This window comes from Poecilia reticulata, chromosome 22 (assembly GCF_904066995.2).
Source record: "Poecilia reticulata chromosome 22, P_reticulata-male-v2, whole genome shotgun sequence".
Classification (NCBI taxonomy): Eukaryota; Metazoa; Chordata; class Actinopteri; order Cyprinodontiformes; family Poeciliidae; genus Poecilia; species Poecilia reticulata.
Genome location: NC_088851.1, coordinates 2,987,421 through 3,011,756, shown reverse-complemented (window position 1 = coordinate 3,011,756; position 24,336 = coordinate 2,987,421). Strand labels below are relative to the sequence as shown.

Here is a 24,336-nt window from a genome sequence, read left to right as displayed (position 1 = left end):
AATAAAACATCTTTTACAGAGTGACTGACTAGCTCACCTGACAATCACAGTTTGTCAATTAAAGCCTCAACACTGTGGGATCACAAGAGAGCAATACTGACCTTCTAGTTGTCGAGCTACTCAGGAGAGCTTTGTGTCTGTGCAGAGAACATCTCTCATTGCATGCTTCAGTGAAAAACGATAATTAACCATTTGCAAGGGAGTGTAATAAAGATTAAAGTGAGCAGAACTTTATTCCTTTAGATTTAAACCCAGAGCAGACTGATCAGTGAAACAGGGATAATCAGGGGACATGGGGTTTTACCAGGGATCATACAAGTTTTCATTTCCACACACAGTCAACAAATCTTTGTTTCAACAATTCCTCTAGCTCAGTTTCTTTGGGTCTCGAATCTTCAGTTATCAACTAAAACTGATTGCAGCTACTGGGATAAAACTGTCCATAGGACAGCAGTGACAGTGAATCCACTTTATGCTTGAATATTTTGCTCTTCTCAGTGTTACCGGGTCATTCTCATTTATTATTTAGCGTGAAAGCACAAAGTAAACTTTTTGAAGTAGTCAGGGTTGTGCGGTTGGTTAGAGTAGTTAGAGAATTAAACTCAGAGAAGAAGAAAAAAAACTTTTGGGAGATACTGATGTGCTCCCTTAAAATTCCACAAATGCATAAAGATAACCGATAAAAAGAAACCAAAAATACTCACAAAATAAAATGAACTAATTCACAGCAGAAAAGTGATGACAGGGAATCAGTAAGGACCCGTACGAGTGAGCAGGGGACAAACTGAATGACATTTTACTCAAATGCTCCTTAAATGTCCTGGGTTGGTCATGAGTTACAGAGGAAACCCCGTCAAGCTGCTATGTACAGTGTCCGAAGGGTCTGGATTCCAGTTCTGAACTCAAACAGTCTCAGTCTGTTAAACTGACAGGAAGTCCTCAACCCCTTCAGTAGTGTTGCAACATATGAAGACCGACAGCCCTAAAGGTAAAAGTCTGTGACTGACAGGCTGGACGCCCAAATCCTCACAAACAGAAAGGCAACTCAGAACTTTGTTTTGATTTATGGGAAGCCATCAGACGAGGAATATGGCATATTCTGTGTTTAAATAAAAAAAGGAAAAAAAGAAAAGTTTTCCTTCCGTCAAGTGAATGGGTCATGAATGCAGCACCATGTGAGTGCGTCCAGCCAAGGAAAGGAGAGAAACAGTTTCAAATGGACTAAGCCAAACTCAGCTGTCTAATGTCTCCTTTTAGTCCAAAACATTTACTTAAGATGAATTGTAAAGCTAATTTCAAACCAGCTTGAAGAGCTGAACTGGTCTGGAATAAATATTAGCAAAGTTAAATAAGGTTAAAGTGCTTCCTGTTACAAAAATAAGATAAATTCCCTTCATTTCATTTCACACCTGGTCTTCCCAGAGTGACCCGTGCAGCAGACGCTGCAGGATGTGATGTCATCGGCCTGCTCAGATTTGGTCCAGCTGTGAAGTCACACGATGGGAAGAGCAACGTCGATGACATCACAACGTTCTTCCAAGCCGATCCCGATTCAGATGACCAGCAGCAGAGACGGTGTCGCCGGTCAGATCAGCTCCCATTCATCCTCAACATCCTCTCCTCCGAGCACGGCGCCTGCAGGCGGGGCGGCACTGGGCATGTGTGGGAGGAGCTTTGTCAGCCGTCGGCACAGTCCTCCAATGGGAGTCACCGCCCACAGCTCTTCCTCTGGAGTCACTGAGCAGAGAGGAGACATTGGCTGCTTCAGCGCTCGATTTTCTTTATCATCCAGCTGGAATCAATGTCGGCTTCTGATCAAAGATCGACTGTTTTACGACTCACATTCCAACCTGACTGGAGGCGCCCCGGTCCAATCCAACATCACACCAGTTTAAAACACACCATATCATTTGTACAGCTAATTTTTCATAATCAGCGCCTGTCTTTTCTTGGATTGTACAACGCTGTGTTCATCAAATCTGTGCTTTTTGCTTGTAATCCAAGCTTTTCCAACACCTTACCAGAGATGAACTTGTTCTTTTTAAACCTGTTTTAGCACCTCTAAAAAATACAGGGGCCATCATTACAAATTTCTGAGACAGCCTAGTTTCAAACTAAATATAATATATACATAATCTTACCTTATAACATATAACCTGCCTGAATAATAATAGGTAAAATATGGCTGTATTAGAAGGGTGTTCCTGTGTTTGGTGTTATTTCTACCCGTTCATGTTTTAATGGGCCACTTTGATTGTTTAAAAGCCACTTAGAGGTGTGTTCCTGTTTCAGGAAACCAAAGTTAATAAAAGATTTGAGTTGTCAGAAAACGTCACTCTACACTAAAAAAATAAGAGTGGATGTAGAGTTTTTAGCAACATATGAACAGCAGAGTATTTATTCAAAAGTTTCTCATTATCTTTTTATGCCTCATCGGTTTTTAAAGACTGCAGCTCTAGTTGATAATTATCAGATTAAATACACAATTCACTTTTTCTTTTGTTTGGGCAAATGGTTAGAACACTCAAAGGAATGGGAGTGAAGACGGGCTGTGATGCAAACCTATCAAGGTGTGTCATGATGATGTAGATTCAACTGTAACTGGTGTGAACCGTCTTACCAGTAAACCAGTTAGTGTTTCCAGGAATCTTCTTCCAGTAATCTCCAGCAGGGTTCCGATCAGAAATGCCATAACGCCGAGCCAGTTCTCCGTTTACACACCGAACCCAAACAGTCTGACAGCTGACAACCATCTGACTGACAGCCAGTCCTGCACACACACACACACACACACACACACACACACACACACACACACACACACACACACACACACACACACACACACACACACACACACACACACACACACACACACACACACACACACACACACACACACACACACACACACACAGAGTAAACCAGTGGAACACACAGAATGGACAGGTAATGTACATCGACAAAGCAGTCAGAGAAAGAAGTACCTGGTACCAGCTCCCAGTCTGTCCCAACAGGCATCTCATCACTTAGTCCAGTTCTGACAAACACACTTCCCCTGTTGTCCAGAGCCCAGAGGAGATGATCGTTAGGACTCGTCTGGATGCTGACCAGCTGGACTCCTATTGGCTGTAAAGATGTGACAGGTCATTGTTGCATTATGGATGTCTGTAGAATGACTCCATGGAGCTGCGTTTCCATTAACCATAAAATTGCCCAAACTGAAGTTAAGAAAATAAAATTGCTTAATGGAAACACAGCAGTTAAAAAAAAATAGATCAGGTTTTTGTGCTAGGATGAGACAGATTTTCAGCCATATCCAAATATAAGTAGTTCACAAAACTACAATGGAAACACTTTTCTGCATCACACGAGACATGACGAACATTTGGATGTTACAACTGGTGAAAACCACAAAGAACACGACAGAAAGTAGAAGGAGGACGATGGTTTGCTTTTGTAGGCGGGGCTTCTTGCTCCGACCCCTGAATAAGATGAGGATGTCTCTTCTGATTGGCTAAAAGATAATGAGCTCTGACTTATGAATATATCTCATGTAACTGTGGGTGCCATGATTTTTAATGACTTATTGTGTGAATAAGCTTATTCACGCATGATTTTAATTTCATTTCCTATTTAAATAGAAACACAGTACTAATGAAAGTTTGTTTCTTCAACATCAGCAAAATATAAACAAAGATTTGCACACATTTGGAACGGAAATGCAGCTGGTGTCCATCCCATCCCTACAGTGCAAATACCTGTAGGTATTCATCAACCAATGAAAAATATTGAAGAACACCTGAGACACAGACCACTGCTCCACTGGACCATCAACATTTTTCACACGAAGCTGATTTGGGACCTCTGTCAGATGGACAAACAGCAGCATATTGAAGCCGTTACCTGTGAAGGCGGTTCGATGTAGATCCAAGCCGGCATCATCATGCTCGCATTCAAAGGCTGAGTTCCAACTCTGAAGTAGACGAGTCCTCGACTGTCCACTGACCAAACATTCTGGCTGCCACAGCTTACACTGACCAGACGAACACTTCCTGAAGGAAAAACGGGAACACTTCGTTATGGAGCCTGCATTAGGATTTTCAAACAGATGTATGCAAAACCTAAAGCTGCTGCAGGTGACTTATATAAGTTTAAAAAAGTTTTTAAAAACTGTCACCATGTTATGACAGTATCACATGAAACAAATGAGCTGTGAAAAAAATTAAGCTAATTAAGTAACTTTGCGTTGCTCTAAAACATAAGATCCCATGAAGACATATTTTGGTTTGTGGTTGTAATGTGGGACAACTGGGTTGGGATCTCGATCCGGGCTCCTTCTGCATGTTAACTAGTCTCTCCAAATTGTCCTATGGTGTGTGCGTGTGTGTGTTTGTGCGCAGTTGTTTGCCCTGTGATGGATTGGTGACCTGTCCAGGATGAGCCCTGCCTCTCACCCAATGGCTGCTGGAGATGGGCTCCAGCCCCCCAGCAACATGTAAGGATAGGCAAAGTAGATAACGGATGAATGGTTGTAATGTGGCCAAATGTAAAAAAAAGAAAGATCCATCCTTAGAAATACTTTTGCAAAGCACTATTTATGACAGACTTTACTAATTAAAAATAACCACATTTTAAAGAAAACCCAACAACACACTTTATTGTATTTATTTACAGGCATGGCTGATATGTATATTACTGCCTGCAGCTCTGGGCAGCTCAGGGTCAACAAACAGCCTGTGGCTCAGGTGACAGAGTGGCTGTTGTGTAATCTGAACATTAGAAGTTGGTCAGCAGGTCTTTCATGAGCTAAAGTGTCATTGGGCAACTTGCTGTATCTGCTGCCAAAAGTGAATGATAGCCTAAAAGTGCTACATGTGTGGAAAACAGCAAGCAGTGTATAAATATGATGAAACTGTAATCATAAGATGTAGATCCTGGGTGTCCAGTTCCAGTCCTCCAGGCAGGGCTGATGTCCTGCCAGTTTTCAACGTGTCTCTGCTCATTCAGATGGCCCAACAACCTGCTCAGCATGTCAAAGTTCTGCAGACATTCTGCTAATGAACCATCATCCTGAACCAGGAGAACAAAAAATGCAGAATATGGTTTTCTCAGACGTGATAGTCCAGTAGACTCAATTGGGGACCAAAATTGCAACATTTATTACATTTTCAGCTGCTGTGGTTCTCTTTCACACTGCACTGCGTCAAACTAACCAAAACCTTTGAAAAATCTATTCACCTCCTTGCTTGTACACCAAAAGCCACTGACGGAAACAACATGAAAATCTCTGAACGCAATTTCCTTCTTCATGAAATGAAAACAAAAATGGAGTAGAGGAAATTTTAGCAGTTGGAGGATTTCTCTTTTGTCTTTGGTAGAAGACCACAACTCATTTCTCCTGCTAGCCCCAAACTAGTGTATTTGTTTTGGCTAGATTTCCCCAGAATGCCCTATGCATTAGTCCATTTCCTGCTTTTTGGAGCAGTCGCCAGTCCGCGAGGTTTGTAGACAGACCAGAGTTCGTTTTTTTGGTCAAACTACAAACCTCGGTCTCAGTTTGGCTGACGTAAACTCTGGTTCAGTTTGAATGCATATGAGAATACCGAACGGACCAGAGACCGCTCCAAAAGTAGGAAGCACAATATAGCGCAGGTCATTCTGGGTAAATATAAACAAACGAACTAGTGTTGTGATAGCAAGAGAAATGAGTCATGGTCTTTTTCCAAAGACCAATAAGAAATCCTACAACCAATAAAATTTGATATCACTCCATTTTTGTTTACGTTTTGTGAAGAATGAAGTGATTTTCTGAAGTGATTTTCTGTGATTTCTGTCGTTTCTGTCAGTGGTTCTTGGTGTAGCGCCCCCACAGGCGAGGAGGTGAACAGTTTATTCAAAGGTTTTGGTTAATTTGACACAGGTGAGAGCGAAAGAGAACCAAAGCAGCTGAAAATGTAACAAATGTTGCAACTTTGGTCACAAATGGAACAGATTATAGCAGACTATCAGGTTTGTGTCTCAGGCTGGGTGTCCACAACGTACAGCAGGTGAAGACATGTCAGGTAATCATGTGATCTTTGATAACGAGAAGAGCAGGGGCTCTATAAACAGATCTGACCTTTCCGCCATGCTACACTATCTCTATCACACACACACACATTCCCGCTGAGCTCTGACACAAACCTGTTACACAACCTCAGACTGTCAATGTGACGAACACACACAGCTGAGTCTGGATCTTCCAGCTTCAATGTGTTTCTGCACCGTCTGAAACAATGCGTGATGTGATCGGTGGTGCAGCGGCTGTCTCCCAAATCATTCCCTGATCCGAGATTTATTTTCGTTATCCGACATGTGCCAAAGACATTGAGCCTCAAATTACACCAAACATCCTCCGCACAGCGTGGTTGTAGAAAATGAAACACGGCCCAGAAAGACAGAGTGAACAGTGTAATCTATCCGGGGTTTAGAGGAGCGGTGGGAACATTCTGGAGAAGTGAGAAGTGTTTGTCTGAATTGGCTAAAATGTTAGGCAGAACAGAAGAAATCCTTTTTGAAGCTATGATCTAGATTTGTTGTTTCATGTCTCAGTTTGTGCTATCTAAGAACTGACATGGAGTGGAAGATTAAAGCTGGCCCTCAGCTGTTATGCCTCTGAGCCACCAGGAGGGGGAAGTCACACAGCTGGGAACACAGGAAGTGCAGGTTTCCATTGCAAGACACCGCTGCGTCTTGCAAAATCTTTAGATTTTCACACTTTCTTTCATTAGAACATTATATTTTATTAGGATTTCATATAATAGTCCAATACCAAGCACTGCATCATTCTGTAAAAGGGGGGGGACTTAAAAATGACTGTGATCAAGTTATTATCTGACCTAGAAATTAATAAACCAACAAGAGCAGCTCAGCATAAGTTTTTAAAAACACAGAGTTTCTGTGGAACGCACCAAGCTGGCTGAGGTCCAGGAGGGTCCAATGCAAACCGATGGGACAGGAAGGGGACAGGGTTCGAATGCTCACTTGGCCGTGAATGTCCAAACCCCACAAAGCATCACGACAGGCGGATAAGTGGGTCAGCTCCACCTAAGCTCACAGAGGAGAGGAAGAGAGTGTAGACCAGACACAGCTATTAGCTGCATGACCTTTTTGAGAAATGTCTACTTTTAAGAAGTTTGTCATTTTTGAAGAACCACTGTTTTAATTATTTAGCTTTTCAAGTTTTAAGATATCATACCATCAACTTCCTAAAATAATGGTATGTAATTCTTGCCAAAAGTGATTTATTTACCTAAATTATCTTTTGGCAAGAACAAGGTGGAGATTTTTTTCTTCTTTGCTAAAAATACTTTTAATATAAAACAAAAATCATGCAAAAAAAAAAAGAAGTCAATACATTATATTTTATGGGATGGTGAGATTAGTTAAAAAGATGGTGCAACCAATGCAGATAATTATAGCAAGCAGATTGTAAAGTAACATAAATATTAGAAGTGATATTTTTTTGCATATAGCATGAGAAAAAAAGTGTGGGTTCATCTTTCAATGTCATATTTTCACCACATTTGTTTAAAAAAATCATAGGTAAATATTATATAATTTGAATAAATTAAAATGTCCGTCATATTCATGTATTATTAATGAACATCACAGTTCTAAAACTAAATATTTTGTTTGCAAAATCATCTTCCTAAAAGTTTTTTACCAAAAAATGACTTTTGACAAAATATTACTTAGACCTTTATTTTAGGAAGATGACAATATTTAGTTACCAACAAAATAATGGAAAATAAAATGTGTGATGCTGTTGAAGTCGCTGTAGAAAAACTCCAACATAATGACAAGAAAAACAGACCTAAAAATATATAACTGACACTTTCAGTATTTCATTCTGTTGTGGAAATTTAAAACAATTATTCCATGGAAGTGCTTCAAACCTGATAAAATCTATATTCAGAAACATCTGTTCTTTATGAACGTCACTGAGAGCCATTTTGAAAAGTCCGAAGCGGCAGGTTGAGGACCCCTGGTGGCGCCCATCCAAAGTGCCTGAAAAGCGACAGATTTAGACGCAGAGACGAGCTGGGTGGTCTTACCTCTGGTGGGAGCTGGACGGAGGAAGGACGAAGCTCTCCATCCCGGTCCCACACACAGAACAGATCCTTCCTGCTCTGAGCCAACCACAGGAACGTTCCTATACACAGTCAACACAGACAGCTGACATCTGCAGAGCTGAGTGCTAGAGGTCCAGATGTGTGTTCCGTCCAGACGGCTTACCTTCTTTATGAGGCACAGATGAAGAAGTGATGAAGGTCCACCTGGTGGCTGACACAGTTCCTCTTGGGACCACGTTCTGCCAAAATGTTCCTGAAAAAAACCAAATGGAAGTGATAAGCAGGAGGAAACTGAAAGCTGCTGAGCTGCTGTGCAGAACCTCACTGACCCACGAGATTTCCACGTGCCAGGTGCAGCTGGTTCCGTCCTGACGCCACCCACACTCCAGTGGCGTTAGCGCTGACCAGGCTGGGCTGACACTGGGAGTACTGCGACAGGAAGGCCACCACTCGTTCCACCGGACCCCTGGTAACTGTGGCAACGCTCTGCGTAGCTTGCAGCAGGGTCTGGAAAAAACTGCCTTGATCGAAGACCACGTAGTCTGAAATACTGATCTGGTGGAGAAGAAAAGCGGAGTGATGAAAGAGCAGAACCCAGAACCTAACAGAAGCCAAAATGGATCCGCTCCCCTCTAAACATGAGTACCTGCCACCAGTGGTCATCGTTGCCCTGGGGTCTGGACGGGCAGACGCCGGTTCGGAACCAGAGGCTGCCGCTGGCATCAAGCGCCCAGGCGGTTCCGCCTCCTCCTAGAGCTATGCAGATGAGCTCCAGGCCCTGAGCCTCACTGCAGCAGAAACGGACAAATAAGAACTAATGACATGTTCCCTTTTACTTGTGTGTCTAGTTGCTCGGTTACCGGGCAAAAAAAAAAAACATGTAGCTGATCTTCATGGATATATTGAAGTCAAGCAACAGAACAAATTATCCTCAGCCAGCAACACAGTCAGCTTTGACTGGTGAGGGTTTCCAAACTCCAGCAAACAAAGAGTTAGATTTAAGACATCCCTATTTAAAATCATTTGTGCTAATGACTAAATGGCAACCCTGGTTTTTGCTTAGTGATGCACAACATATCAGAATTAATACCTGGAGGTGGAGCAGGTTGGTCATGTGATCTTTGTTTAGTCATGTGACAGTGATCGTGATGCAGCGAACGTTTCAGGGAGTTTAACTGCAGCAGAGAAGCAGTGCAGGCGGTGTGGTCGCTTTTTCACTGAGTTACAGGGCCGGTATTATGTATTTTCCAGATGCTAATATTAAAATGAAATTTTACTTCCTAATTTAATGCCTTGAAATTGGGCCTCTGTCTCTTTAAAAACTGCTCTTTCTGAAACTGCGCCTTCAGAAAGTCATCATAACATGGCTCCTCTATTAACCTTTAACAACATTTTTAGCAGCGCTGCACTGAGAAGTAGCTCCTAGAATGAACCCAGGAGATGTGCAGTTCTACCAGGTGTTTGCTAATTGCTGCTGGCTAGTCTGAAGGAGCTGAATGTGGAAGTGCTGCTCTGTGAGGCGGAAGCTCAGAAGCCTGGAAACTGCAGCTCTTAGGTGGACCTGCGTCCTCAGAGGCGGAGCTAGGTCCAATCAGGCTTTTTCGGTTGCCAAGTGAGATTAAAATATTTCACCAAACATGCATGAAAGAATCAAAGCAACACTACAGGTGTTTTGATGAGGGAATAACCTTATAATATGATGTGAAGCTCAAAAAAGGTTGACTTTACATGATACTATCCCTTTAAATGATCAATATCTGCCAATTCTTTCATCTCTTAGTCTTTTCTTTCCATTTCAAATCAAATGGAAAGTCAGTATTCAAGTCCCAAATGAATACTGACGTTTCATTTGGGGCTTGACCTAAATACAACTAGCTGAGTTGTGCTGTACTGTGGTTGTGTTGAAGGTGTGTTAGAGTCGGCTCGGTACCTGACAGTGTCGTACTTCCAGCCATCTCCTTCGCTGCAGTAGCTGCTCAGTCCTTCTCTGTAGAACAAAGCCTTGTGTTCACTTAGAGCCCAGACCACGCCCCCTCTCACACACACCTGGCTGAACACACATGGAGACTCCACCTTGACCGAGCGGGCGCAGGGACGCTCCACACTCAGACCTGAAACACACACAGCCTTAAATGTATCAGCAGTAACCCATAGCAACGCTGCACCTGTGAGATCAGCTCTGCCTTCTTTCTGTCCTGAATCAAAGCCAACAGTCACTGCAGACGTTTCTATCCACATGTTAAAGTTTGGATTACTTCTAAGTTTTGGAAATGGAATGTATGATGATTGTGTGGAAAGTAGTTTTTTCAGATTTCAGAAAGCATCTCATAAACATATTTTGGTCACACGCCATACTAACCGGTGTGTCAGAGGAAATGGTCCTGATTAAATGTAGAAGCAGGGACTTGATAGATGACTGAACCATAAACATGACTGAGCATAAATGAGGAGTTTTCTGCCTGCCTCTGGAATCCCCGTTATATCCAAAACAAAATATTCCAATTATGATAAATAATCACGTTGCTGATATAACTGCAACTTTAGTCATTTTGTTTCAGTCTCACAGTTTGTTTTTTGGAAAATCTCCATAAATATAAATCACTTAAACATAACTAACTAACTAACTAACTAACTAACTAACTAACTAACTAACTAACTAACTAACTAACTAACTAACTAAGCCTGAAGTCTGGTTTCGTAACCTTTTGTCCTTCAAGTTACTTTTATTCTCCAGTTCAAACTCAAAGCACACTTTTTCTTCCAAGTACATTATGTATTGTGAACAATTAACAACTCTTTATCTTTTTCACATTTTGGAAGACTTCTTTTCTATTTTTATTGTCTCACTGAGATGCAATATGTCATTTACAAGGGAGGTCTGTTTAGATAAAACAAAGGTATTTTTAAAAATTTATTAAAATATATAAGCCAATAATATATGAGCTACAAACAAGAGCATGTTTCATAAGAAGGATTTTCTTTTTTGTCTTAAATGCATTTGAATCAAAGATAGATTCAGATCAGATGACGGTGAGGAGGCCTCCCCACCTCAAAGACTAGGAGCTCATCACCAAAATAAAAACTGAAACATGAAAAAAGATTTTACTCACTGACTATTCAGAAGAGAATAAATAATTTTAAATATGCAATTTTTTAAAATTAAAATATAAATAAAAACATATTATTTTCATATGATTCCTACAGAAACAAACTTCTTAGTTGAACGAAAATACAAAGAAAAAAAAAAGCTAAACATGATAACCTGAAGGTATGACTAGTGTTTTAGTGACAGTAAAGCTTGACTAAATGCGACAGATGGGAAGTCACCTGTCTGCAGGTAGAGGTCTCCGTTGGTCCTGATGATCCAAGCAGAGTCGTCACTCAGCGCCACAAAGGCCGCTTGCTCTGCAGCTTTGTACCAGTGACGTTTTCCTTTAACTGACACTTTGGCACAAGCAAATGCCGTCATGGTTTTCTGCTCCACCTTCCACAGCAGGTTGCCTGAGGGGTTAACAGCGGTTAGCATCAGGATAATACTACACACCCATTTATGAATGACTCTCTGGGATGAGTCACTGCGCTGAACCAAAGTAAGACATCAGCATACCTGAAGGGGACAGCGCCACCTGGTGGACATTGTCTTCGAAGCGCTGCCATCTGAGTCCAGTTTCAGGAAGCGTGCTGCAGAACAGCCCTCCTTTGAAATCCAAACACCACACATGCCTGGAAGCGCAGGTTGTCAGAGTGAGCAATGTGAGCGCTAGCAGCAGGTCAGCAGGGAGGCTGACCGGGCTCACCTGTCAGTCACCTGCAGGCTCAGGATCCCACATCCTGGTCCAGAGTAGCCCATCCAGCTTTCTGCCAACTGCAAAGGACAGTCAGGGGAGGCAGGTGAGGCAGAGCTTCACCTGTCTTCATGGAAAATAATATATAATAAAATCATTTATATTGCTATTTACACCCTGTGGTTTGTACTATAAAGTACCTATTTTTTACTTAGTCAATTCTGATTATTTTTTCTTCAAAATCGCTGGATTTTCACCTGGGATTGCGCAACCTCTCGCTAATTGCACTGGCTGCCATTCTATGGGAGCCTGTTCGTCCTGTCTGTACGTCAGCAATAAAATGGCTAAAAAAAAATTAATATATGGACTGATTTTCCATAATTTAGCTTATGTATATAATGTACAGTGTTTTTTTTGTCACTAACTGTATGTGTATCGTGTTTTGTGTGCGGAGGAGCGATCAGAAACGGCAGACAGTAGACTCGAGGTGAGGCAGGCAGTTCTCTTGCCTCATGGCAGGGGGCGCTCATGATCCCAGATATTGTGACTCCACAACTGCAGAGTAAGACACAGTGAGCTAGCCATGGAACTAGCCATACAGTAAATAAGTAAAGTATAGCGATATATTTGTTTTCTTCTCACTTCTGAGGTCAAACAAAACAGGCATTGTGCAAATTGTACTGCTATCGGTAATACTATCTTCAACAGACCGAAAACATATGAAGGCTCTGAAGAGGCTAAATAATGCAGAGTCAAAATAAAACCTCTCAACATTGCCAAACATTTCAAGTATAAAACGTAACATTCAAAGGCAAATACAGGAGTAATTATGCAGGACACGGAGGAGGCAGAGGAGATCGATTCTTTTTTCAGAGATTATCCGTCTCATGTTAGGACACCGAAAGTTTTAATATGATTGTAAAATGTATTTTTTTAAAGTTACATGCTGCAGCTTTAAGCAGAGATTCGGTGTGAGAGTCACTACCAGGTGGAGCAGAAGCGGCACTCCGTCTGTGAAATATTACTACCTGTAGCGCGTAGCAGCGGTTCGACAGCGAGAGCAGAACCAGCGTCTTACATCGCAGCACAAAGACTTAAATAATTTTGCGGGTTATTTGTTTAGCTTTCTGACCGTCATGCTAATCCGGGTGAGTGTTTGTAGCTGTGCGCTGCTTTACCTGCCATCTGATCCTCCATATGTCTTTTTTACTGCAGTGAGCCTCGATGTAGCCAAACTCAGTCAAGTATGGCATTGTTTTTATGTCATATTAGATTCGTCGTGTTGATGCATTTTGACGTGCTTCAATTTTCAGCCGCAACACGCAAACTTCCCCATTCACTCAGTGCGTTATAGTTCCACATCGCTTAGGATTTGTTGCTGCGCGGTTGCGCAGAGCGAAAAAAAAGAGGAGACCAGCTGCACAGGCAGACTGCGAAATGAGATGCAGGTGATCGGTTTGTGTGATCGGCAACAAGAGACCGTAATCGGCGATCACCAATCATACACTTTTTCCACGGAAATCGGCCGATTATGATCGGTGGCCGATCGATCGGCACACCTCTAATATATATATGTATGTGTGTGTGTGTGTGTGTGTGTGTGTGTGTGTGTGTGTGTGTGTGTGTGCGTGAATGTAATATTGAATTACATTCATTGACTTGCAGTGGGTACAGTCAGCACTATGGGGTTTAGTATCTCACATACAGTGTTGTGACAGATTATTACCCAGTTTACAGATTTCTTCTGATTTTGCTTTATTGTCAACCTTCAAGATTGAACCTGCAATAGCTGTGATTAACCCGATTCTTTGGAGTAGTTTCAAAGCCTGATTACTGCAAGTTTCTTTTTTAGTTCAAAATTCAATCATTTGAAAACTGCTTTTTTGTATCGTCTTAGGTTATCTTTGTCTAATATTACAATCTGATCACTTCTTTGATCACTTAAGTGTGACAAAAAAGAGCTATACCACTAAATGAGTGAATACTTTTCATTTCTCACTAAGTAAGGCCTGGCCTTGTCCTGCTCTGCGTCTCTCTCTGCTGTCCTCTCCGTCTCTGCAGATGGAGCACTGTGGCCGTTTCCTCCTCCAGCAGCAGCAGCAGCAGCAGCAGGAGCAGAGTGACAGTAGATGTCTCCCTCCTCATCACTGGACATGCTGGGCTTCCTGTCCTGACTGCTCTCATCACAGGGAAACACCTGATTTGCCAGCTGAGGAGAGAGGAGTGGGTGGTCCTCCTGCTCACACAGAGAGAGAACCGTCTGAACAACCTGCATGCTGCTCATTAACAAGCTACTTATTGTCGCAATAAGCACGAATTCAGTTAATCACATGATAAATTAATACAATTAATACATTTCTATTTGTATGATTTGTTGTTTTTCTGTTTTCTCTCTTTGTACCAAAACTAGATGATAAATGTCTCAGTTAACTCTTTTTTGAAGGACAATGTTGTTTGCAGAGTCTTTATAATTCATTTTATTTGTTGTTTTCTTTATTTATTTTGTATATTTAAAATGTCTTCCAGTTCCAGTGTTATATGTCCATTAGAGTTTAAGGTCCATTGCTCTTTGAGGATGTGTTCTTGTAATTATTATGCCAGTCTTGTTATATTACTTTAAAATGGTCTAAAAACAAAATGGCCTCAAAACAACAACATTATCATTTATCGCAATAACTTCTGGAACAATTTATCGTCCAGAAAAATGTGTGATGGTGACAGGTCTAGTTACCAATACCACACGACCAACTTCTTCCCTCTGCTAAAACACAAACAGCAACAGGTTGTAAATAAATGTCGGCTTTTATTAGCATCCCTGTTTTACTTACTGGATCGATACAGATATGTCAAAGAAGGACTAATGTTGGCCAATACCTATACATTCTGATATATTGTTCAACCGTACTCAACATGTGTACGTAAACATGAGATGATATTTACATAACTGGCAGAAATGTTAAAAAAACCAGTGAAAACCTACCGTCTCATCTCTGGATGCTGGCTCCAGCCCTCCATCATCCTCAGCCTTCATGTAAGAGAAGGTGGATTCCAGCAGCTGGTCAACATCTGGGGTGGGGGGGATACCGTTTGCCTCTGAACCGTCGTTCTGAGCCTTTTCTGGGTTCTGATTGCTCTTCAGTCCCGACAGGAGCAGAGACCCTGCACTGGGAATGGAACTGAAAAGAAGAATGGGACTGTCGTATCGGCAGTAATGGGATCTACTGAAGGCTGCCAATCACCAGATACAAACCCAGACTGGTTGAGGGAAGACTCCACTTCCTCCCTGACTTCCAAACCGTTATCTGAACCTGTGTGTTGTGTCTCCTGAGGCTTCTGGTCGTGGTTCTGCTGTAGAGTGTCCTGGCTCTCAGCATCAAGACCAAGGAGGGAGGCGTGGTCACTGGACGGAGTTCCACTTTCTCCGTCACTACAGTTGCTGTCCTGGACTATAAACACTGAATCTGAGCAGCTGCTCTCTACAAGACGGTTTCCAGAGCAACGGTCTAAGGAAAGGTCTAAAGACAGATGGAGACAGATCACAATGAGTCATACCTACCTGTCAGCACATACTCTTAGCTCACTCAGTTAAACAAGCAACAACATGGCAAGCTTGGACATTAGTAAGAATGGTAATCTGCAGAAGAACAGCAGGAAGAGTAGTGAACAGTAGTACTAGAAGGAATCTGCTGTAGGTGATGACATCTTCGGCTTCTGTTAGCATTATGCAGTCTGCTTTCAGGATAAACCTGGTTATAATAGCATGTTTTAAATACAATTAGCATGCTAAATCTAAGTAGCATGCTAAATGTTAACATTTTTTCAGAATAGAATGCTGATATGCTAAATAGAATGTTAGCATTTTATTTAGCAGTGCTAACATTCTATGCTAAATAGAATGTATACTAGTCAGCATGTTAAAGCTATATAGCATTAACATGCTAAACAGAATGCTACAATTATTAATGTAATATCACCTATTTTAAGTGATAGTAAACCTGCAGTATGTAGCTTTTATAAGGATAGGATTTTTTTCATATTTTACAGTGTAATATGTGAGAGATAATCTATGAAAACATCGATCTGGTCCACTTCCTCCCTGAGCTGCTAATGCCGTCTGAAGAAAGGCACAGCTCCCAACCAAAAATAACCAATGAGAGCCAAGAAGAGGAGCTTAGCGCTACCAATCGACATGTGTGTGCACTGCTAAGTGTGCTAATGGTGGAGAAACAACTTATTGTTACATGAAAACCATTCATCCACTGTTATCTAGACTTAGCATACGCAACAAGATCTGCTATCAGGAGGAGCTGCAGCGTAGCAGAGAGCAGTGGAGGGAGGGGTAAGCAGCACCACAGGAGATTGTGAGTGACTGCTCTAAGACCCTCCCCCTGACTCTGATTGGTTGTTTCTAGTTAGCACTGGGAGAAGCTACATTTTTTCACATATTATCCGTTTCATAATATACCGCCAGGACAGTTTTAACAAATATGTTACAAATTATTTTTATAAAAGTTACATACTCGAGTCACAACTTTAATGTAACTGAATCACTTACATTTCTCAGTAATGTTAAAGTTGCCTATTAATATCCAAATATGGAAAAACACATGCTGTCTATAGTGTAGCTAACCGTCACTGACAGCATTGACATCTGTCCTAATTCACTTGCCTTGATGTCTTTTCTTCTTCTTCTTCACTCTGATGGGTTTGACCACCAGCTCCTGCTGCATCCTCTCCTGGTCAATAGGGGCACTGTAGCGCCTGGAGCTCAGTCCAAGCGGAGTGCTTACCGGAGTGGCTGGGCTCAGGCTGTCCCACGTGGTGACAGAGCTGCTGCGGAAGCGAGAGCTGCTGAATAAAGTGGACGGCTGGCTGGACTCCATCACCTGAGAAGACAGACAAAATGGCCCTCATATACAAAAAATATATTCTAGTACCCATCCATCTTCTAAACACCCTTGTCCCTTATTGGGGTCAGGAGGGCTGCTGGTGCCCATCTCCAGCTAACGTTCCGGGCGAGAGGCGGGGTCACTCTGGACAAGTCGCCAGTCTGTTGCAGGGCAACACAGAGACAGACAGGACAAACAACCATGCACACACACACTCACACCTAGGGACAATTTAGAGAGACCAATTAACCTGACGGTCATGTTTTTGGACTGTGGGAGGAAACCGGAGTACCCGGAGAAAACCCACACATGCACAGGGAGAACATGCAAACTCCATGGAGAAAGACCAGGGCCGGGAATTGAACCCAGAACCTTCTTGCTGCAAGGCAACAGCTCTACCAACTGTGCCACTGTGCAGCCCCATATTCTAGTACCTTCTGCCTATATTTTATTGGGCTTTTATGTGACACATAAACACACAGTAGTAGTGGACGCTTATGAAGGAGAAGGAAAACGATAGTTTCAGCCGCCCTGATTCAGAAACTAGTGACTAGATCAATCCATCCATCCATTTTCTTACGCCCTTGTCCCTTAGTGGGGTCGGGAGTGGTGCTGGTGCCTATCTCCAGTTAACGCTCCGGGCGAGAGGCGGGGTCACCCTGGACAGGTCGCCAGGCTGGCGCAGGGCAAACAACCATGCACACACACACTCACACCTAGGGACAATTTGGAGAGGCCAGTTAACCTGATGGTCATGTTTTTGGACTGTGGGAGGAAACCGGAGTACCCAGAGAAAACCCACGCATGCACAGGGAGAACATGCAAACTCCATGCAGAAAGACCAGGGCCGGGAATCGAACCCAGAACCTTCTTGCTGCAAGGCAACAGCTCTACCAACTGTCCCACTGTGCAGCCCTATATTCTAGTACCTTCTGCCTATATTTTATTGGGCTTTTTATGTGACACATAAACACAGTATTAGTGGACGCTTATGAAGGAGAAGGAAAACGATAGTTTCAGCCGCCCTAATTCAGAAACTAGTGACTAGATCCAAAAGAGTTATTATTCAGCTTCCAATTGAAGGCTTAATATTGTGATTCATTTTCACACTATTCTCTCAAATTGTGAATAAAACAGTAAAGCTCACGCCAAAAATTTTGAAGTATTTCAGATATTTAAAACAAAAAAACTAATCGATAATTATCAATATTGATTGATATGAAACGCTTATATTGTGATGCGTTTTCCAGTCATATTGTCTGGCTCTACCATTACTGCTATTTTATGTAAAAATGGTCTCTAAAGAACATTATGATTGTTTATTTCCTGCCAATAATTTCATGTTCTCTTAGTTTTTCCTGTAATTACACAAATATGTCAATAAACATGTATTAAGACATGTTTTCTCAGACTTTAAGTGATATTTATGTTTTGAAGCATCACAGTCCTGGCTTGAATCTTGATAGGAGAATCACTGGATGGAGCTGGAGATTAGGGTGATGGCAATGAGGAATCCAAGCTAAAAGAGTTTCCACTGGTTCCAAAAACCAGTGGAAACATGCAAAAAAGCTGCTGCTCAGTGGTGTAACAACGGGCTGACTGCTGAACTACCAAGGTTTTTAAAACCTAAATAAACTGATAATCCTTTAAAATTGTTCATGATAAGCTTTTATCATGAAATGTCTGTCCCTTCAGACAGACTTTGGAGAGATATATAATATAAAAAATAAATTTTATTTGATGGGACCAAGGAAGGAAAGCTCATCTCATTATTGGGGGGGCAATAAACAGGCAAATTCCTTAAGAGCAGTTTTTGGGGAGATCAGCAATGTTACAGTGAAATGTAACGTAAAATGTGGTTTAAAAAGTTTTTAATGTGTTTAAGCTGCAAGACCAAAAATGACTAGTAAGTGGCAATGCACATCAAACATAACACTACATAACACAATGCACAACATGATAATACTGTCTTTTTCAGTAAACAAACTGTTGAGACCCATAGAAGCCAAACTAAGATTCAAATGTTTAGATACGAGTTTGGTTCAGTGTCGCTGATCTTTACAAAAACTTAAGACTCTAAATGAAAACAAGTTTTAATGAGTAACTCCACTTGGTAAAATTCCTCATAAGTACTGATTTATTGAAGTGACTCTCAATGCAAGCTATGTGTTAGTTAGATTATTACTTGCTAAAACTTTTTTGGTTTTTCCATGTTCTGAGAACCTATAAGTAGGTAGAAAAAATGAATATTGGGGAAGTATAGTTTAAACTTAACGTTCAAAATGTTTTTATGGAAAATATTCCATATATTTAGATTTTTTTTTTTCTTTTTTTGTGGTTTTAAAGGTTCTATGTTGAAGATGGCAAGTCATAAAGGCACACCTTTCTGTTTTTCTATCTGCTCTATGGTAACGTTACCTGAAGTGGGCTGTCCTGCTCTACCGCCTCTTCAACTTCTTCCACTCCTTCCTCTTCCTCCCCTTCATCTGTTCCGTCCTCAGAGAGCCTCTCGCTCCCCCCTGCCTCCTCTTTGCTTCCATCTTCTGTTATGATGGCCATTGTTCTGATTGGCTGGACTATTTCCACTGACCCGGTTGGCTGGAGAATCGTGGGTGTGGTCAGTGGTGAAGGCAGGTGACCTGACAGCACTGGTAATAAAGGGAAACAGAGAAGTTGTAGCTGTTGGTCTGTGCTGCCACCAGTAGAGGTTATCTGTGGCAGAGTTAGCAGTGCTCACGGTTTGAGGAGATTCCCTCTGGATTGCTGGACAGGCGGACAATCTCTCTGTCTCCTTTCAGGACGAAGATTTCATTTTCACAAGATGACACAGACACAATGTCTCCGCTGCTTTCCAGACAACCGATTATAACCTTCAAGCACCAAACAAAAGCACAACTTGTGTTTAAATGCGGCGTTTTCAGTTTCAAAGATGAATTGTCTCTTCACTTCTTTAAGATATAATAATAGTCATGATAAAATACTTTGATTTAATTCTAGTTTGAAGCACTTCTTCTAGTAGATCTCAGTGCTGCTATGACATGCTGATGAACAAAGAGGAAATGATTCTGCAACTGGGTGATCCTCTGCTGAACTGGTTGAAATCTTCTCTGGCAGACCAGCACTAGTTTGTTTTATATGACAGATATGAATATATGCAAACGGGGTCCCATATGGGGTTCCTCCTAGCTTCCATCTGGGCCCATTTTAATTTAGTAACTATGCTCTCCCTAGTGTCTTACCATACTTATGATGATGACATAGAGCTTTATGTATCTGTGTCATCACATGATCCTATTCAATTACAGTCACTGTGGGAGTTTGTCCATAACATAAATGAGGTGATAGGCCAGAATCTTCTCCAGCTCATCCTGACTCATACGTTGACTTCAAGAACCACATGAGATCTTTTTCTATTTGAGCCAACTGGCTGTCCGAATTAAAGGATTCATATCAAAGGAAGAAACAGAAAAACTGGAGCATGCTTTCTTCCTCAGGACATCAGCATGCTGCATTGTGTCTTTGGGGTGTTTGTAGAAATACATAAAGAAGTTAACAGCTCATCAAGAATACATTTCTCTGGGTTTTGACCAATAACAAAAAATAAAAAATAACCCAAAAAATATCAACCTGACATGATAATGAGATGAGAACTCTAGGAGAAAGCCAGATGTTTGTAGCTCACATTTTAAACAAGGAACTCAAATGTCACACTGAGGTAAGGAGGGAAGCCTTCAGGTTCCAAAACTGCAAATACCGTCGAAATGCAGCAGTAATTCCAGACAAATCTATCTGGGGGTTTGTTAAAAGTATGAAGGTAAAACATCACCATGGTAACTAGAACAGAAAGCTTTTGGACAGTCAATTATATCGAGCTTCTTTCTTCTCTGTAGTATTTCCAGTCCTTCATTGATCTATCTTCAACTTTTCCATTGCCAGCAACTGTGAAACTACAAATTTCCTTCACACTTCTTCTTCTTCTGCTCATCTATGTTTCTGTTAGGGGTGTCCTGATACTGGCATTGGGCCCATACCAGCGTCAAGTATAGGCTCAATTTTACAAGTAGTGTCAAGTACTCATCCTTGTAAAAGCAACTTGATCCTCTGAACAGATACCACTGTTGTACTTGATAGTGGCTGTAACTCAAGGGGTAGATTTATTTAACTTTTATTATGTTTTTTTTTTTAAATGTCTACAACATTTGTCATGCTGTACTTTTGATTGGCTTATACAGTCCAAAGACTGTAGACCTGCAAAAAAGAAGAGCCCCCCTGTTCTGAATGCGTTTTAAAACTTATTGTGTGAAATATAACTACCGTGTTTCCCCGATAGTAAGACACCCCCGATTGTAAGACGTATCGGGGGTTTCAGGGGGGTCGGCTAACATAAGCCGTACCCCGAAAGTGTCTTACTTTCGGGGAAACACGGGGGTATTGCCGCCTCCTTCTCATCTAGCTGCACGCCGCCTCCTGCCCACGTCCGCGCCGTCCCCTGCACTTCCTTTTATAAAACTGTTTTGTGGTGAATACAATACTGTTCAGGTTGTTAATAAATGTTAATTTTATGGTTAAAACAAAAAATTCGACAATTTTTTTCCAATATAAGACATAACCCGAAAGTAAGACATAGTGGGGCTTTTGGGGATAAAAAGAAAGTAAGACACTGTCTTACTTTCGGGGAAACACGGTACCAACTTATTAACTACTTGGCTTAAGCCAAGTAGTAAATTACTTAAAGTAAAGTACTAGATCTGGAATAAACTGATATCCAGACAACCTGATTTCCATTTCACTGATTTAACCAATATGGTTACTAAAGTCAACATTTTTGTTTGTTTGTGATCTTATGGGACCAGCAGAAAAAGTTTTATTTGATTATTTTTCCAATGCTGACAAAATGAACAAACATCTTTTTGACCATGAACGCAAATAAATAATTTAACAAATGCAGATCTGGCATCATTACTAGCGACGCACCGATCCAGTTTTTTCACTTCCGATATTGATACCGATATCTGAGCAATAGCACTGAAAGATACCAATCTGATACAGAGAATCAGCTGAATTAATTTAAAATGTTTCTGATTTTAAACACAGACATAAAGGCACTGAATTACTTGTCTGACCAAGCCTCACAAGCTTGGTCAAACATGGAAAAGCAGCTTCATATTGTTCAGGCAGTGAAATTAGGAGTAGAACAGCAAATGGAAAATGAATAATAAAGAAACTGAAACTGACAAAAAACAATAGGTTCACTATTTTGGTAAAATATGTAAAAATAAACTGAAACAAACATTCTTTCAAATGGTTCAGAAAGAGCAATTAGGAATTCAAAATATAATATAAAATAAATAAGAGCACATAGTATAGAATTGGACTGACTAGATCTGCCTTTGTGGATCAGGCACATTGTCACTGACAAACGATCTAGAATGTTTGTCAATATTGAGACCGATACGGATGTTATGGATCGGTGCATCTCTACTATCTACTGGGTTCAACGTAGTTGTTGTACTCTGAGCTCTGATCGCTGGCAGAACTTGGATTAACATAGAAACTAAAGAATATGCAGTAGATGAGCACACTACCTCGTTGAGACAGTCAAACACGTAGATGCTGTATTCATTCCAGCTGAGAATCCAGCCCTCTCTGAAGAAACAGCTGAGCAGGCCGAGCTGCCGGTCTGCTGGACGGTACGCTCCAACTGGACCGGGGCGTGGAAACAGCTCAAACTGAGGGATCTGGAACGGAGCGGTGGACAGGAAGGGAGACAGGAACAGGAATTCTGTAGACTACTTGTCACATTTACAACCACAAACCGCAGTGCATTTCAGACTGTTTGTGACAGATCAACATAAATTGGTCACAATGATGGTTTTAGACATTTTTACAAACAAAAATATGTGGTGTGAATTAATATTCAGCCTCTCTGAGTCAATTCTCTGTTGAACCAACTTTCCAAATGTATCAAATATTCCTTAGAGGAAGGTTCTGTGCATACCTGTTTGTCAAAAAAGGACTTGAGTAGTCGAGTCTCCTCCACCTCTCCTCTAACGTTAGACCTCCACAGCCTGAGTCCGGGTCGGGCAGCGTACACCTGCAGGTCGCTCTGCTTACAAAGAGCCGGAAGAAAGCAAGCGCCAAACCTGCCGGTTCTGAGACAGCAGAGAAACACACCGTCAGTGCCGCTACCTGAACTGGTTGTTTAATGAATGATAGGCAGGGGTGCACCGATAAATTGACCAGGCAAAAAAAAAAAAAAGAAAGAAAGAAACGTGTCAGAATTTCCTTAATTTTGGGAGATCGGCAATCGGCTGAAACTGATGTTATCTACCTCTGTAAAGAGCTGAAAACCTGCCACTGTTCTCTTTTGCCCTGCAGTGAGAGACTGACTGACAGAAACGCCCACCAGGTCGTGTGGCTAACAATAGTCATTTTACTGTTGCAAACTTGCCAACTTGTCAAACAAAAAAAAAAAATCAGTATCAGCCAAAATCGGAATTGGCAGGTCAGACTTTATAAACGTTATTCTCTCATCAAACATACACCTGGAGTGTTGCTTTGATTCTTTCATGAATGTTCCAGGAATCCTTCAATCTCCCATGGCAACCATTCATCCTTGCTCTCATAAAGCTCCACCTCTTTACCCAAAGCTCCTCCTTGGAGCTGCAGCCTGCAGCTGAGACTCCGCCCCACAGATCAGCCCTCCCCACTCAGCTCCTCCATGCTAGCGGTAGCAGCTATTAGCAAACACCTTGTGGAACTGCACCTCTGCTGAGTTCATCATTAGGAACTAGTGGGTTGGTTGTAAATGGCATAATGGTGGAGAATTGTTGTGATGTCATGCTGATGGTAGAGTGTCAGAAAGAGGAGGAGCTTCTTAAAAAGATAGAGGACCAATTTCAAGGTTTTAAGTTGTGAAGTTAATTTCTTTTATGTTATGTTTGATATGAATAGCATTTTTTTATAACAACTGAAAGTAACTGTTACTTTATTATGCTATAAAGAGGCATTATGTGGCTGGAAAATACATAATACTGCCCCTTTACATCTGTAATCGACCAGAAAACAGCAATCAGTGCACCTCTAGAGGGAGCTCAATGTAAAGGACAAATGAGGGTGGCGTACCTCTTTCGTGGTTTGGTGCCCAGCTGCAACACTTCCTGCTTCTGCGTACAGTAAAGCACGGACCTCTGCTGCGTCGAGACCAGCAGCACCTGGTGTCTGTATTCCATCTGAACCACACCTGACGGCTCCTCTAGCAGCAGCACCGGCTTACACACCCCCTGCACACACTCACAGTTAGACAGCGTGTCTCACAGGAGGTGCAAACAGTCCCGTGCCACCCTGCGTCCTACCTGGTCCAGGTCCAGAGCAGAGAACACAACCCGACCTTTATCGTCTCCGGAGAACAGCTTCATCCCGTTGGCGCTCCAGGTCAAGGAGGTGACGGAGCCTTTATGGAGGCTGACGACATCGAAACGCCTGAGCTGCGACCAGAACAGACCAGTGAGCTGCGGTCGCATGACGACAGGCAGACTGCAGAGA

At 41.8% G+C, this 24,336-nt stretch overlaps 1 protein-coding gene across 2 annotated transcripts in view; it reads right to left on the bottom strand.

The window, feature by feature from the left end:
* Window positions 1-203: 203 nt before the first annotated feature.
* tecpr2 (tectonin beta-propeller repeat containing 2) overlaps window positions 204-24,336 on the bottom strand; it is a 29,856-nt gene continuing 5,723 nt past the window's right edge. Inside the window, exons 5-27 of one of the 2 annotated variants that reach the window (XM_008398701.3) lie at window positions 24,147-24,278; window positions 23,917-24,074; window positions 22,790-22,943; window positions 22,377-22,529; window positions 19,529-19,661; window positions 19,210-19,439; window positions 16,572-16,788; window positions 15,153-15,417; window positions 14,883-15,078; window positions 13,917-14,138; window positions 11,915-11,982; window positions 11,725-11,840; window positions 11,445-11,618; window positions 10,048-10,228; window positions 8,764-8,905; window positions 8,447-8,672; window positions 8,281-8,370; window positions 8,100-8,197; window positions 6,954-7,089; window positions 3,907-4,055; window positions 2,988-3,129; window positions 2,621-2,770; window positions 204-1,737 (exon numbers count right to left, since the gene is read on the bottom strand). In XM_008398701.3, the coding sequence (XP_008396923.1) occupies window positions 1,586-1,737; window positions 2,621-2,770; window positions 2,988-3,129; window positions 3,907-4,055; window positions 6,954-7,089; window positions 8,100-8,197; window positions 8,281-8,370; window positions 8,447-8,672; window positions 8,764-8,905; window positions 10,048-10,228; window positions 11,445-11,618; window positions 11,725-11,840; window positions 11,915-11,982; window positions 13,917-14,138; window positions 14,883-15,078; window positions 15,153-15,417; window positions 16,572-16,788; window positions 19,210-19,439; window positions 19,529-19,661; window positions 22,377-22,529; window positions 22,790-22,943; window positions 23,917-24,074; window positions 24,147-24,278 (3,684 nt within the window). In that variant the 3' untranslated portion in view covers window positions 204-1,585. Of the gene's footprint in view, window positions 1,738-2,620; window positions 2,771-2,987; window positions 3,130-3,906; window positions 4,056-6,953; window positions 7,090-8,099; window positions 8,198-8,280; window positions 8,371-8,446; window positions 8,673-8,763; window positions 8,906-10,047; window positions 10,229-11,444; window positions 11,619-11,724; window positions 11,841-11,914; window positions 11,983-13,901; window positions 14,139-14,882; window positions 15,079-15,152; window positions 15,418-16,571; window positions 16,789-19,209; window positions 19,440-19,528; window positions 19,662-22,376; window positions 22,530-22,789; window positions 22,944-23,916; window positions 24,075-24,146; window positions 24,279-24,336 lie in introns of both variants that reach the window. The other variant, XM_008398698.3, reaches the window with a different exon arrangement.